This window comes from Aplysia californica, unplaced genomic scaffold (assembly GCF_000002075.1).
Source record: "Aplysia californica isolate F4 #8 unplaced genomic scaffold, AplCal3.0 scaffold00199, whole genome shotgun sequence".
Taxonomy (NCBI): Eukaryota; Metazoa; Mollusca; class Gastropoda; order Aplysiida; family Aplysiidae; genus Aplysia; species Aplysia californica.
This window is the reverse complement of record NW_004797469.1, coordinates 733,015-747,370: the sequence shown is the minus strand read 5'-3', so window position 1 is coordinate 747,370 and position 14,356 is coordinate 733,015. Positions and strand designations below refer to the sequence as shown.

Sequence of the window (14,356 nt, the reverse complement as noted above, 5' to 3'; positions counted from 1 at the left end):
TACATTCTCCCGGTAGAGGCACCCTTTTGTATTTTTTTTTTCATAAGGCATTTTTTTTTTCTCCCCCTTGCCGTTTGTTATTTTAAATATTACCCTCCGGCCTTCCTCTTGGGGGGAGGGTCCTTTTTTTGTTAATAGAAAAAGAAAGGGGGGGGCTCCCAGAGAGAGAGAGTTTTTTTTAGAGAGAGAGAGAGAGAGAGAGAGAGAGAGAGAGAGAGAGAGAGAGAGGGGGGGGGGGGGGAGGGCAGCGCCGCCCAAAATTGAACATTCTAAGTCAAGACAATTAATACAACTGTATGTGAAGCTACCAATGTGTAGCTGTCTGAGCCCATAGGTTAGTAATGACACAAATATCACATACAGGAAATATTTGTGTCATGCTTTACTTCTGAATAGTTTCATTAATTTTACAGAACCCCCCCCCCCCCCTCTTCTCCTCCCACACCACCAACAAATCCACATCTAACAGTGTACCAAAGAATGGATCTTGTGTGGTGCTGGTAATCTAGTCACTAGGCTACTAAACTCACAAACTTAAGGTTGTGGGTTAGGTGGTTCGAGGCTCAGCTTGATCCAAATTTGTGTCCTTGGGAAAGGCATTTTACAAGTGTTTTCCTCACTTCACCCAGCTGTGAATGCATAACCCGCCACAGACAACGAAAGACCATGTCATCACTTGTAAAACAGTAGCTTAACCTATGCTTCTTAGAAAGGTGAGATTGACTCAGAAAGCAATCAGGTCTGCTGTGGTATTAATGTAGATTGTAAAGCACACAGCTTGCTGTTGAGTTCGAATTCGCGTTTTAAAAATGCTATTTATGACTTATCATTAGCTAACATAATGCAGATGCCATGACATGGCAATGAAGCAATCAGTACAATACCTAAATTAACTTGCACAGTACATGAACTGCTTTCAGTAAAGAGAAGCATATCCATACTTTTCAATTTAGTACAAGGGAAAAAAAAAGAACAAGGATAGACAAAACAAACGAAGGAAAAGAAAAAGGAAGCTACCACTGGCACCCACCAACAATAATCACAGAAAAACACAAATCTCTAAGCAAACACACAGTGGTCCATACCTTATTTTTCCTGCCATCAATCTCAAAAACTGAAATTTTGTCGCTTCTGTACAGCTCATTACCAGGTGGATGTTTGTACAAGCATTTGGCCTGTGAAAAAACAGTGACATTTTGGTAACAAATACAATAAGTATTTTTGAAAAATTGTGCAAAAGCAGGTAACATTACATATAATCCCCCCCAAAAAATGTTGAAAGGGAACCCTCTATCCCCCCCCCCCCCCCCCCCCCCAATAAACTCAAACAAAAATGAAACCATAAAATCCACAAAATAAATATGAGTCAGTGCCAATCAAACTCATAAAAGTTGTAAGTTGCACAAATTGAGCTATTATTGTCATAAACTATCACTTTTTCTTAACTATAAAAAATTTAATTGAATATCTTACAACGTGAGGAAATGGGGTGTGATGGGTCATTCATAATGCTTAACACTTGTGATCTTGTATATTTCATAAGTTCTTTTAAAATCATATCCAAGAGCAGACCACAACAGTGTACCCACTTAATCAGTAAAAAAGATGCAAAGTTCTGCAAAAACTTACCAGATGCCTTTCTAGACACTTTCCACTTTTGAGGTATTTGAGGCAGTATTCACATATATACATAATAGGGAGGGACGTTAACTCCTGCAATGTAAAAAGAAAAAAACAACAACAAACCATTGGGATTCTTATTAATAAATTCCAGGCATAATTAAGCTTAAATTGAACAGACAGCTTATTTTTTAACCAAATACAATTACTACATTATGTGTTTTGGTTCTTTTTAGTAGAGGGTTTTACGGCACTTGCAAGTGCATAAGGTCATATGAGTGCCAAGGGGTGGGTGTCAACAGAGAAGTCCTTACAGGGAATCATACTTACTCTGCTCACCTCTCTAGCTTCAACAGCACAAGGTCTGCTTCCACTATCAAGGCACCCCGGAAATAGCCGGTCACAAGAGTGACAAACATACAAAAGAAGTAGAGGAAAATTACAATAGTAAGGATTAGGAAAGAAAAAGCAGCAATCCCCTGTTGCAGATCAGGCACAGTTAAGAGCGTGACATGATGAATCAGCCCATTTACAATTCTACTGTGCTTGAACGAGAAATGTCCCCAATTTGGGAATGGCCTAAAGACACTACACTCAGTGGCACTGCCCCGGGGGGTATTGTGTTTAACAAGATACAGGACAAAAAGGGGGTTAACAAAACATGTCAATCAGCGGACACCATGACTAAAACTAAAGTAAGTCAGACACACACTGAAATCTAAATAATACCCCCCCCCCCCCCCCCGGCGGTGCTACTGACTGAAGTGTCTTCAGGCCATTCCCAAACGGGGGACATTAAACATGTTCTTATGCACAGTAGAATTGTAAATGGGCCGATTCATCAATGTCATGCTCAGGGTTGGGTTGATTTAAATCAGTTGATTTTTTAAATTTTTATTCAGTTTTTACATATTTCAACATTCAGAATTCCTTTCCTTGGTTTCATAAAACAGATATAAGGTTAAGTAGACTAATATATAATCATGTTTAAAAGTCTGCTTTCCCTCCTTTCACTGTAAAATAATACAGTATTCAATTGACTTTTTTTTCATAATTGAAATCAGAGCTGGGTTGATTTAAATCAGTTGATTTTTTTATATTTTAATCAACTTGATTTTTAAAATAAAAATCAGTGATTTAAATCACTTTTTAAAAAATGTATTCAGTTTTTACATATTTGAACATTCAGAATTCCTTTCCTTGGTTTTATAAAACAGTATATAAGGTTTAGTAGACTAATATAATCATGCTTAAAAGTCTGCTTTCCCCCCTGTCACTGTAAAATAATACAGTATTCAATTGCCTTTTTTTTCATAACTGAAATCAGGGTTGGGTTGATTTAAATCAGTTGATTTTTAAAAATTTTAATCAACTTGATTTTAAAAATAAAACTCAGTGATTTAAATCACTTAAAAAAAATATATTCTGTTTTTACATCTTTAAATATTCAGAATTCCTTTCCTTGGTTTTATAAAACAGTATATAAGGTTTAGTAGACTAATATAATCATGTTTAAAAGTCTTTTTTTTGTTTTTGTAAAGTGTTTTACGGCGCTCGCAACTGCATAAGGTCATATGAGCGCGCGGGACACACCGAATATTTTCAGTTGGTAGGAAATTTTGAATTTTGCCCGGGTGGCGGCCGAAGCCTACTCTTATCGATTTTAGACCACCAAGGGTTCTTTAACGTGCGCAACTTGCACACGGGCCCTCCGAGATTTTCCGCCCTTGTCCGAGAAGGCTAGGTGTAGATCTTTCCTACCAGAAGATCAGGGGTGTGGCAGAAAGACAGCAGTAAGGAGGAGCCAAGGAGTAGCAGTAGAAAGGCTGCAGAAAGAGTCAGGAGCCCAGAGGAGGGGGCAAAGGGGGTGAGGGGTGGGGGCAGAAAATGGAAATGAAAGCAGACAACAGAATATTGGTAGATAGCAAGAAAGGAGGTGAAAGGAGACAATTTTAGAGAAGAAAATTTTTTGGTCGCTACCCGGATTCGAACCCGGGACCTTTGAAAGAGAGGCCAACACCTTAACCTCTAGGCCACGAGAGCCCCCCCTTAAAAGTCTGCTTCCCCCCCTGTCACTGTAAAATAATACAGTATTCAATTTACTTTTTTTTTAATTATTGAAATTAACATTTTCTTTTTCTTTTTAGACAAACACAAGCGCGGGCGCACACACACACACACTGTAATAAAACGCAAGTTTATCTATGCATAATTACCCCCCCCCCCCCCTTCCTTTTAGACTGACACTTTCTTCATTTCTTGTTTGTAGCCATAATTCACAGATATATATATATATATATATATATATATATATATATATATATATATATAGCAGATTAAGGCTTTCTTTTGCGGTTGTTTAAATTAATCATTAGTTAAAATAAAGACAATGCATTTTGCACTAAAACAACATACTTTTAGCAACCAAAAATCCCAAACTGTGTCGATATTTTTTTTAAAATAAAAAAAATCCGATTTAAATTTAAAAAATCTTGATTTAAATTAAAAAATCGATTTTTTTTTTTTTAATTAAAATTTTTTTTAAAATCACCAACCCTGGTCATGCTCATAACTGTATGGGTCTGAGTCAATGTATAGCCCAGCTGATATATTTTCACCAAACACTCACACATGCATACAAATCAAAACAGAACACTTTGAACTTTTATTTTTGTTCTTGTTGTGAATTTCATTTTGTCATGTCTGGAAATTTTTAGGAAAGTTAAATTCATGCCATTTTTTTTTTAAATCATAAAAAATAAAGTATTAGACTTAGACAACTTAAGTTTTTTTTGTATTAGATTAACCTTGAAAGTAACTTTACTGTGTCAAAAAATAATTACAATAGGGTAAGTCTGAGAGTGGTGGTGGTGTTCTGAAATACTCACAAAAATGCCAGTATTCAGCGCTAGTGACTGGTGAAAGGGCACAGTAGTCAGTGACTTTAAACAGTGAAATTATATAGAAAAAATGCAAGGGGGAAAATGGAAAGTAGCCATCATGGCAGGTTTGACTGTATATATATATAGGTCTGACTGCCTTAAAGGAAACCTGTACAAGATGGAAACCTGTTATAACAGAGCCTCCCCGCTCACTGCTTGATAAATTCCTCTATAATTACTCTATAAAACGGAAACCTGTGTAACTCAGAAATGGAAAGAGAAATTCCTTCCTTTTGGAGGGTTTTTACCAGTCTAAGACAAAAAATGCTTTGCCCACTCAGCCCTGATTTGAAACAAAACAATCAAGTTTGGTTCCATCTGCTCTGACCGTTATGCCATGCCACCAAGCGAAGGAGAGTTGGGGTGCAATTTGGGAGTTGATGTTACTCCTTCCATATGCAGACCAGCCACTCTATGAAATCTAAAAATCAGTATCTCAGGGCAAAAAAAAATCAAGACCCGATGAAAAAATCGGGATCGACGACAAATCACCAGAGTGAGCACTGTGTGTGTGTGTGGGTGAGTGTGTTTATTTTTTTCAAATCCTGTAGTATGACATCAAGCACTCCTAGATCTTGTCCAGGTGTGTTTATAACAACCATGCCAATAAGTCCTGAAAGACCCTTCAATCAGTGTGCATGAACTTAAGTTGACCCTGTCGACAGACTGTCCCTGACACACAGAGAACTCATACACTGAAGTGATGCATGATGCTAACGCGCGATTGAAACAGCTTTACTGACAGGTCTTGATGATGCCCAACTACCCAGAACCTGGATGAAGCTTGTTTTGAAAGTAACAGCAGAACGATGGATCATATCAATAATTTGTATGTCGCTATTGTAACAGTTATCTGACCATCATCTGGGAACTCTGAGAGGAAACAAAAGTGAAAGTACATCTTGAGAATGTCCCAGGTCAGAAAGCCAAATCGATATATGACTTCGGTCATAGCTGAAATAACACGTGTGAGCAAAGATCCAACACAACTTGGGGTGAAGCAACTACTAAATCCAGAAAATGCTGTTCCCAGTTACTGCTGACAAAAAGTTCAACAGGTGCTTCTCGCGACAGAGGAGTTTTTAGAAAACCCCCCTCCCACAGATAAACGCGATCGAAATCGGGGAAAAAGGGATGATTGAGATTTGGGAAAAAAATCGGGATATCCAGATTAAATAGGGGTGAGTGGCAGCTCTGCATATGAGTCCTTAGCAGTGCAGATGGTGAGGATGGTGTGGGTGTGAAATCTCACCAGTGTCTGTGAACCTGCTTGAGTGCCGCTCCAGCATGGAAACATTCATGGGCAGAGAGACACCAGATGTGTGAAATTAGTTTGACTAGTGCCTGAAGCCCTGATCGTACGGCCAGCCGAGAAAAGAGTTCCTCGAATCATTGATACATGCACAGAAGGGGTGGCATTTGTTGACTGTGCTTATTACACAAAACCGATGGGTGGGGCTAAGGGTGGAAACAATGATGTTTAACGTTTCTGCTTTTAATAGGTCAATCAGTGGTCCTATGATTGAAATGTAAGCACAAGTGACAAACGCCCAGCCGGTGGGATCAAGGATCGCTTGTCCGATCGGCAAGCAGTGGTCAAAACTTCACCATACCTGCCAAAATCTGTAGTTGACACAAATTTTTGTCCCAAAATCTGTAGTTGACCTAAAAAATCTGTAGTTGACCTAAAAAAATCTGTAGTAGGCTATATTACTACTTGCCGTATACTTAATTGGGGACACTTACCAATATTTTGACCCACATCAAATATGCATGAATATGTTTGCGACTTCAAACAAATGTAGAAAATGACAACAACAACAACAACAACAACAAAAAAAAGAAAAGAAAAAAAGACAAAATTATATGAAAACTTCCAGATGCATTTACCCCATACAGCCGTTCCTGTCCTATTCATACATGCACACACACACACACACACAAATGGAAAAAAAAGAGAAAAGAACAGAAGCAAAGAAGAAAGGGGACGGCCTTGGATGACTCAGGCCGAGCCTTGGCCCTTTGCCTTTGCAGAGTTTACAAGGAAAGAGTACCACGGATCCCGATTCCACACAAGGCCTGCTCCAACACGCGTTTTGCACACAGCTCTAGATCTAGTAGTAATAAAAATTTAGAATACTAATATTTGTTTCCAAGGTCTGTATTTGTCGCCTTCAACCCTCCCCCGAGTGTATCTTTAAAAACAATCAATAATATCCCCCCCCCCCGTCCCGTTCCGGAGTCCTATACTTTGAAGCGCTCAGACTTTGAATGAACTTTGGTGACCCCTGCAATTGCCAGTACTCAAAATGTGATGGAACACCCAGGTTCACTGACCGGTCACGATGGCAAGCCGGACTAGATGCTTGAATAACTTCATTTTATTTTTTACACAAGAGACAGCACAGGACAAATATTGATTTATTTTCATGGCCACACAGCATTTGCCATGCACAACCTGCATGTTACAATTAATGTTGCGTTATCAAACTACTACCAGCAAATTTCTGGGCGGTAACGAAAGCGCTATCAAACATACACTTCCGCTTGCCACCACAGCTGTCTATTCGCGTGAAGAAACGTACTCTCGGTCCCTGGAAAGCCGAATGAATATCACAATCGCGACCGGCAAAAATGAACTTACGGGCTTTTCGGATTTGGTTTTCAAATATTCAATAACTTTTATGTATCTTCTCGGGGCAATTTACAGATTTCCTCTAATTCCTGGGTAATTCCCGGGGCCTGGCAATCACCCTGCAGAATCCCGAAGTCGGTGGCTTATCTCTCAAAATCGGTGTATCGGTAATTTGACCAAAAAGTCGGTGGTATACCGATTTTTCCTGCAGGGTTGGCAGGTATGCTTCACACCTCTCAACTGCTATCCTGTCTGATAATGACATACAGTCTTACTTATCCAATTACCACCAGCGCTTGCCTTTCATAGGACCACTGTTTGACCTATTAAAAAAAAACGCTTGAACATCTCCTTTGCTTTCACCCTTAGCCCCACACATCGGTATAACAAGCACAGTCAATCAATGTCACCCCTCACTGCCATCATGTAAAAACGATTCGAGGAACTTTTTTCTTGGCTGGCCGTACGATCAGGGCTTTGGTCTATCTAATTTCACACCTCTGGCTTCTGGCTACCCAGGAAAGTTTCCATAGTAGCTCACTACTCGTGCACTCTCACGGGCAGTCGTGAGATTTCACACTCACACTACACTACCCTGACAATCTGAATCCCTCAGGGCTCAAATGATGGGGTAACATCTACCCTCAAATTGCACCCCTACTCCCCTTCCTCGCCTAGCGGCATGGCCATGGCATTAACTTTAGAGACGGTGGAACCAAACTTGCGAGTTTTGTTTCAAATCAGGGCTGAGCGGGCAAAGCATTTTCCGTCTTAGATAAGTGAAACCCTCGGAAGGGAGCGGATTTTTCACTCCGTTTTCCGCATTGGACAGGTTCCGTTTTATTCAGGTAATGAAAGAGGAATATATCAAGGGGGGAGCGGGAAGATTCCGTTACGACAGGTTTCCGTTTCATACAGGTTTCCGTTAAGGCAGATTCGACTGTATACATTTTCTCAGTGATCCAGCACAAGGTGAACAAAGTGAAAAAATCATACAGCAGGAATTATAGAGCAAACCCTCCCCCCCCCCCCCCCCCAAAAAAAAAAATGGCTCCAGAGACATACACAACTAAACCCAGTGCTTCCACTAGCTGAAGCTGAAAAGTAAGGAAAATTCTGCTGGGGGTCGCACAGGTCCCCAGCAGGGTCTAGGGACAGCGGTAGGGGTTCAGGGGGCTTCCCCGAAGAAATTGAAATTTAGTACTTTTAGAGGGTTGAAAATGGCATTTGGGAGCCTGTTTGAAGAGATTGTCAACAACCCATACTACCTATTTTTTTCAAAAAGATTTTGTCTTGTTTGATTTCTTCACCTACATATCTTTCCTTTGCTGGCAATGTCTAAAAGCAGGTTCCCTTTCCATTGCTACTATTATTCAATTAATTTGTCATCGCACCACTGATAAAAGGCAAACCTGAGAATAATGAATAGATATGAACCTTCACAATAGTTACCCAGTGTATACCCTAATTTTCCTCAATTTTCACGTCTGAATGTCGCATGTCACAACCTCACAACACCACTTCGAATTATTCTTGATTTTAGAAGTTTCAGCACAAATTTCTTTCATCGCGGCCCTTATTGCGTTCCTGCGCCGTAGAATCTTCACACTGATAACTTCTCTAGATCTAGATAGACAGGGTTCCTGCCATGAACTTCCCACCAAATTCAAGGAGATTTCAAGGAGGTTTCAAGGAGAAATTTTTAAAATTCAAGGAGATTTGGTCAAGAAATTCATGTCAAAAGCCTATTTTCGAAGGTCTACACTTGTCCGAAAAGAATCATATCATAGTTTCGATTTCCCTACAAAAACTGTTCGCAGGGTGACTGCCAACCCGGCTTCTCAATTTTCCGGTGGGGGGGCCTCATCCATTCTCCAGGGGCATGTTACATAACAATGACAGTGCATGCTTCATTTATATATTATTTATTAATATATACACAGAATGGTGCGCACGCACGCATGTAGGTACATTCCAGTCAGCAACATGTCAGTGTGGCACTGGGATACTGTGACTTAGGTATTTCAGTCAATTCTTACTTATTTATATTTTCCCCTCATCATATTCCCCTATATAAACTATATAAAAATGAATCTTGCTTTGAGCCTGAGAAAAGGCCTAGAACCAGAATATCCACTGTCAAGAACCAGTTTGGATGTCAAGGTTTATACAATAAACGTAAAAGATAAAAATTATTACTCTAACTAAAAATAGAGTAATAACATGAATGTCTCAAGTAGACCTATTCAGTGTGAGAGGTGTAAAAACTGTGGGAGGGCAAGACGCAGTGACTCTGAAAATCTGCACATCTTTAACAGAAAGCTCAAATATAGAATACAATACAGTAGTCTCCGCCTAAGATCCCGGTGCTCGGGAGCCAAGAAATGCGGGATCTTAAGCGAAGCGGGATCTTAACCGACGAACCCAGGGAAGAATCTATGGTGACCCATGTTAAGGCTCACAATCGGTAAAATGGTCTCCCTCCACTCTTAAATGAACTGACGTGACCCCTTGGTGGGTTTATGACATAAGGCGAGCAAAAAGTGGTTAACCTTGATGACCTATCACAGTGCATAGTGGCATGAGGCGTGCCATTTCACGAATTATCCTATCATGAGTCTCAAGATCTACGCTTATCCAGCTGCCCCTCCCCTTTACCTGTAGAAAATTTATAGCTTGCCATCTCTGACCGAGTCCCCCCCCCCCCCTTTATAGCTTGCCATCTCTGACCGACCGAGTCCCCCAACCGCCTTTGTCGTTACACACCATTACGTTGTGAACACACCAATTAAAATTCAGTCTGTCTCGCAAATTCGGGAGTAGAGACAACTGCTGCAATGGTCGGGGAAGAGTTCACGATTCGATGTGATCCCGCCTGGAGCGAACGTATAGGCCCTACCCACCCAGCGAGTGATGTAAGTTTAGGGTGAGAGCTCAGGTGTGAGTGCGATACGTGGGGAAAACAAACGTGTCGGTCAGTTCACACCTCGGTGTGATCCGGTCTGGGGCAAACATTGCATCGCTTCATTGAGTTTTACAACGTGTATGTGATCACATTCACGATAGTGGCTGATCTTTGACGCGACGGACAGTTTATTGATCTTAACTTTTCCCCCTTGGTTGATCGGTTGTGCCCGCCCGAGTTTTTGTTCTGCAAATTATAATCTGAAATGCGGGATCTTAGCTGAATGTAGACCTTTTTAAGAGTGAATCAGAGCGGGATCTTAGGGGTGACTTTTGTATAGTAAAAATTCTGTTTTCTTAAAACAGCGGGATCTTAAGCGAACCGTGATCGTAAGCGGTGGGATCTTAGGCGGAGACTACTGTACATGTAATTTACTATCACCTACCCAATGAAACGGGAACCCTTTAGTTACAAACACACGGCTTACAAGGTTTGAGTATGACAGATCCCGATTCCATACAAGGCCTGCACCAACGCGCGCATTGCAGAGAGTTTGAGATCTAGATAGTAGTAATGAAAATTCAGAAAAGTAAAATCTGCTTCCAAGTTTAGTTTTTGTCATCCGGTGTTGCCTTCCCCCCCCCCCCCCTCCCCCGCGTACGTCTTAAAAAAAAAAAATCAATAATCCCCCCATTCCCTAGTCCTATACTTCGCAGCGCTCAGACTTTGCATGAACTTTGGTGACCTCAACCATCGCCGATACTCACGATGTGACGAAAATGCACAGGTTCAATGACTGGTCACGATAGCGAGCCCGACAAGAAGCTTGTATAACTTTCTTTTTCTTTCTTTTTTTTTCCACAAGTGACAGCACAGGACAAACGATTTATTTTCATGGCGACACAGCGTTTGTAATGCAGAACCTGCATGTTACAAATGTGGCGCTATCAGAGTACTATACTATAGGTCCTACCGGCAAATTTCTAGGTGGTAACGAAAGCGAAAGTAGATCTTGATTTTTCCCGATCGAGCTTCGGTATCGCACATACACTTCCACTTGTTGCCGCCATAACCGCCTGTGCGCGGGTAACGTACTCTCACTCTCAGGCCGGGAAAGGCCGAATGAATTTTATATCACAACCGCGACCGGCAAAAACGAACTCAAGGACGTTATCGGATTTGGTTTTCAAATATTCGAGAACGTTTATGTATTTTCCCGGGTCTTTCATGGGGCAATTTACAGATTTCTTCAAATTCCCGTTGCATTCCGGGTCACGGCGATTTTTTAAAAATGACCGGGTAATTCCAGGGTCCCCCGGGATTCCCGGGGCCTGGCAGTCACCCTGTACACGTGTTCCTGTCCGATCTGGCAAAATTCAAGGAGTTTTCAAGGAGATTTTTCCTTGAATGCAAATTCAAGCAGTTTTCAAGGACTCCTTGAATTCAAGGAGGCCGCGGGAACCCTGGATAGATCTAGACAATAAATTTGCAAAAAAAGTTCCTTTCTGACAGTAATTTTCCGTCTAAGATCACAGGTCAATTTACTTGATCAACGCGCAGATTTTCCAGCCTATTGCCGAGAGAATTACTGTAAATATCCGTAACTTATACAAGACTATACGAAGGCGAGTACGAACCTTTTGCTACGGAATTTCGGTAGTACCATGCTGTCGCAGATTTTTACGGAGGGAGTTGATAATGATGGAGGAACAAGTACGGAACTGGCAGAAAGTACGGATTTCCGTAAAAATAAGGAAGAGTGGAAGCACTGTAAACCATTCAATTAGTTTTATTAATTAAAAGAAAAAGTTTAAGATAAATGCTTTTGTTCAGATGCTGGCACACTGGTCTACTATTTTGATTACAAACAAACACACATTACACAACCACATACCCAAACACACATGACTACGACAAAACCTTGGTAAGACAGGGAAAAAAGATATGCACAATAAGTATCCATGTTATGAGAACAACTCTTCAAGGCAAAATACTATATTAGGATATATAAAAAACTTTTTTTTAAAATTCACCTGAGGATACGGAGAAAAATACCAAGGTTTGATCCTCCATTTCCCAAATTCAATGAGGTTGATATTTTTCATTCTGGTGATGATGTCATCATGATGAGCCACCATGCTTCCAGTTTGTCGTGGAGTGGACGGAGCATCTTGCGAGTCCGTCTGGCAAAACATTCCACAAACGGGTAAGACAATAATTTACCAAACATGGACCACATATCATTTAGGAGCATTCTAAAACATTCACAGATACTGGAACACTCAAATCTACAGACAGTTGGCAATCTAATGATCTTATTACCAGTTCTAACAAAAACCAAAGTCGCAAGAACTCTGGCACATCTATATGTTACAAGAATTTAGAATGCCAACAACGAGAAATTGAACAGGATGAACATTAATGTTTTTTAATAATTTTTCTGCAAGCTGAATCAATGTTGCGATGACAATGAAAAAATCCTTTTTATTCAAATAGCTTTTAAACAAACTTAAACAAAAGAGCAGTAAACTCTGAGCACTGTTTTTTCAATATTAAAACTCATTGACAAAATCAAAAAGTTTTGTGGAGGTTTTCTTGGGTGCAAAATTTTAGGTGACCTATAGGAAAATATTGTCAAAAAGTGGGACAGCTCTTGAAGTATTTTGAGGAAAACTATAAACAAAACAGTAATGAGTGGAAGCATATGAAAGGAACTTGGCAAATTCATGTGACTTTTACTGCAAAATCCAGTTCTGCTATCAATTTTTCTCAATGCCTTTATCACTTTGGATCTTTCAGACTAATTAAGTTAAAATTGCTCGACTTTGCTATCCATGGGGGGGGGGGGGCGCATAAGCTTGCGAGGCTTGTTCAAACATTACAAAAAAACATAAGTTTTCAATACATCTTTGTTAAAAAAACTACTTTGGTTTAAGGTTTAATTTTGAAAACACAGGGAAAAAAGTGGTCGAATTTCCTTCACATGTTACAGAATTGATAAAACTTTGATCTAAAAAAAATCAGCCCTGTTTTGCGATCACAATCTTTATAACTTAAGGGGTCTTGCGGGTAATGGTTTTGGACAATTTTTGATGAAATTATTGATCTTCTCAAAAACGACCTCACCCACATCCCCCCCCTTCGAACGCTTGGCCACTTTTCCTCTCTTTTTGTTACATTTTGTGCCTACTCGGTTCACTAAACTTCTAGTTGTGAGGCTATTTGTAACTGTATAGACATAAGATTTTGCAGGTGATTAGAAATAATAGTGAATGTGGAACTGGAACCTCTGGAAGGAACTATCCCTCAAATTACAGTGATCTTTTTAAATGCGTTTTTCTCAAAACTTTATTTGTCACTAGAGCCCTAAAATATCAACTACTAATCAAGATACTGTACGGAAACTTTTCATACATGTGCAGAGATAGTTGTTACAGGTCACTGACAAGTTTGTTTTACCAAAAAAATAGTTAATGCTTGATGAAACTGCTTTTGAAAGCAATGTTATGCTCAAAATTTCAACCAAAAAAAAGTACCTCACTTTTATAGTCCTAGAAACTCCAGAATATTATTTCAAACAATTATCACTTTGGCCCTGAACCCTTGTAGTCAGTCAGTGCCACTTTACCCTAAGGAAAACATAGACTAAGGCAAACATTAGGTTGAAAAGCTGTGAGAAAATTCCTGCTGTCGCCCAAAACACAAAAGGGCAGGAATTTTCTCACAGCTTGTCAACCTAATGTTTGCCGTAGTCTATGTTTTCCTTAGGGTAAAGTGGCACTGACTGACTACAGGGGTTCAGGGCAAAGACAATGGCTGCACATAACGTAGTCACGTAAACTGTCCAGGTCTGGTAGTTATTCTCCCCATATTTACCACGTAGTAGCTGAAATTTTCAAAAATCGCCATCAGGAGTATTACAATTGTATTTTCGTAAAACTGAATAGAAATCGTAACGATTCCGCCAAATTTGTAACGATGGGCAGCACTGTGGACACTACACACTAGAAATATGAAATTTAAAATATATACAATTATTAGCAAAAGGGAAAAAACTACTCACATCTTCATCTAATTTCCGCTTCCTGTTGAATCCACCTCCACCTCCAATGTGAACTTTCATGGCTCCTGAATTGCTCAAACCAAGACTTTGCATGGAACCATTTTCATACTGGTGAAAGGAAATATGACACATGATAAAACGGTACAAGATTATGAAAAATACACAACCTAACAAAAAGCTTTAAACATCCC

At 40.0% G+C, this 14,356-nt stretch overlaps 1 protein-coding gene across 2 annotated transcripts in view; it reads right to left on the bottom strand.

Annotated features, from left to right (window-relative positions):
- The window catches only part of LOC101848752 (histone acetyltransferase KAT5), a 54,108-nt gene that overhangs the window by 25,709 nt on the left and 14,043 nt on the right, over window positions 1-14,356 (bottom strand). For both annotated transcript variants that reach the window (XM_013082910.2, XM_005098995.3), the window contains 4 exons: window positions 14,166-14,273; window positions 12,136-12,285; window positions 1,630-1,713; window positions 1,086-1,175 (listed from right to left, as the gene is read on the bottom strand). In XM_013082910.2, the coding sequence (XP_012938364.1) occupies window positions 1,086-1,175; window positions 1,630-1,713; window positions 12,136-12,285; window positions 14,166-14,273 (432 nt within the window). The remainder of the gene's footprint in view (window positions 1-1,085; window positions 1,176-1,629; window positions 1,714-12,135; window positions 12,286-14,165; window positions 14,274-14,356) is intronic.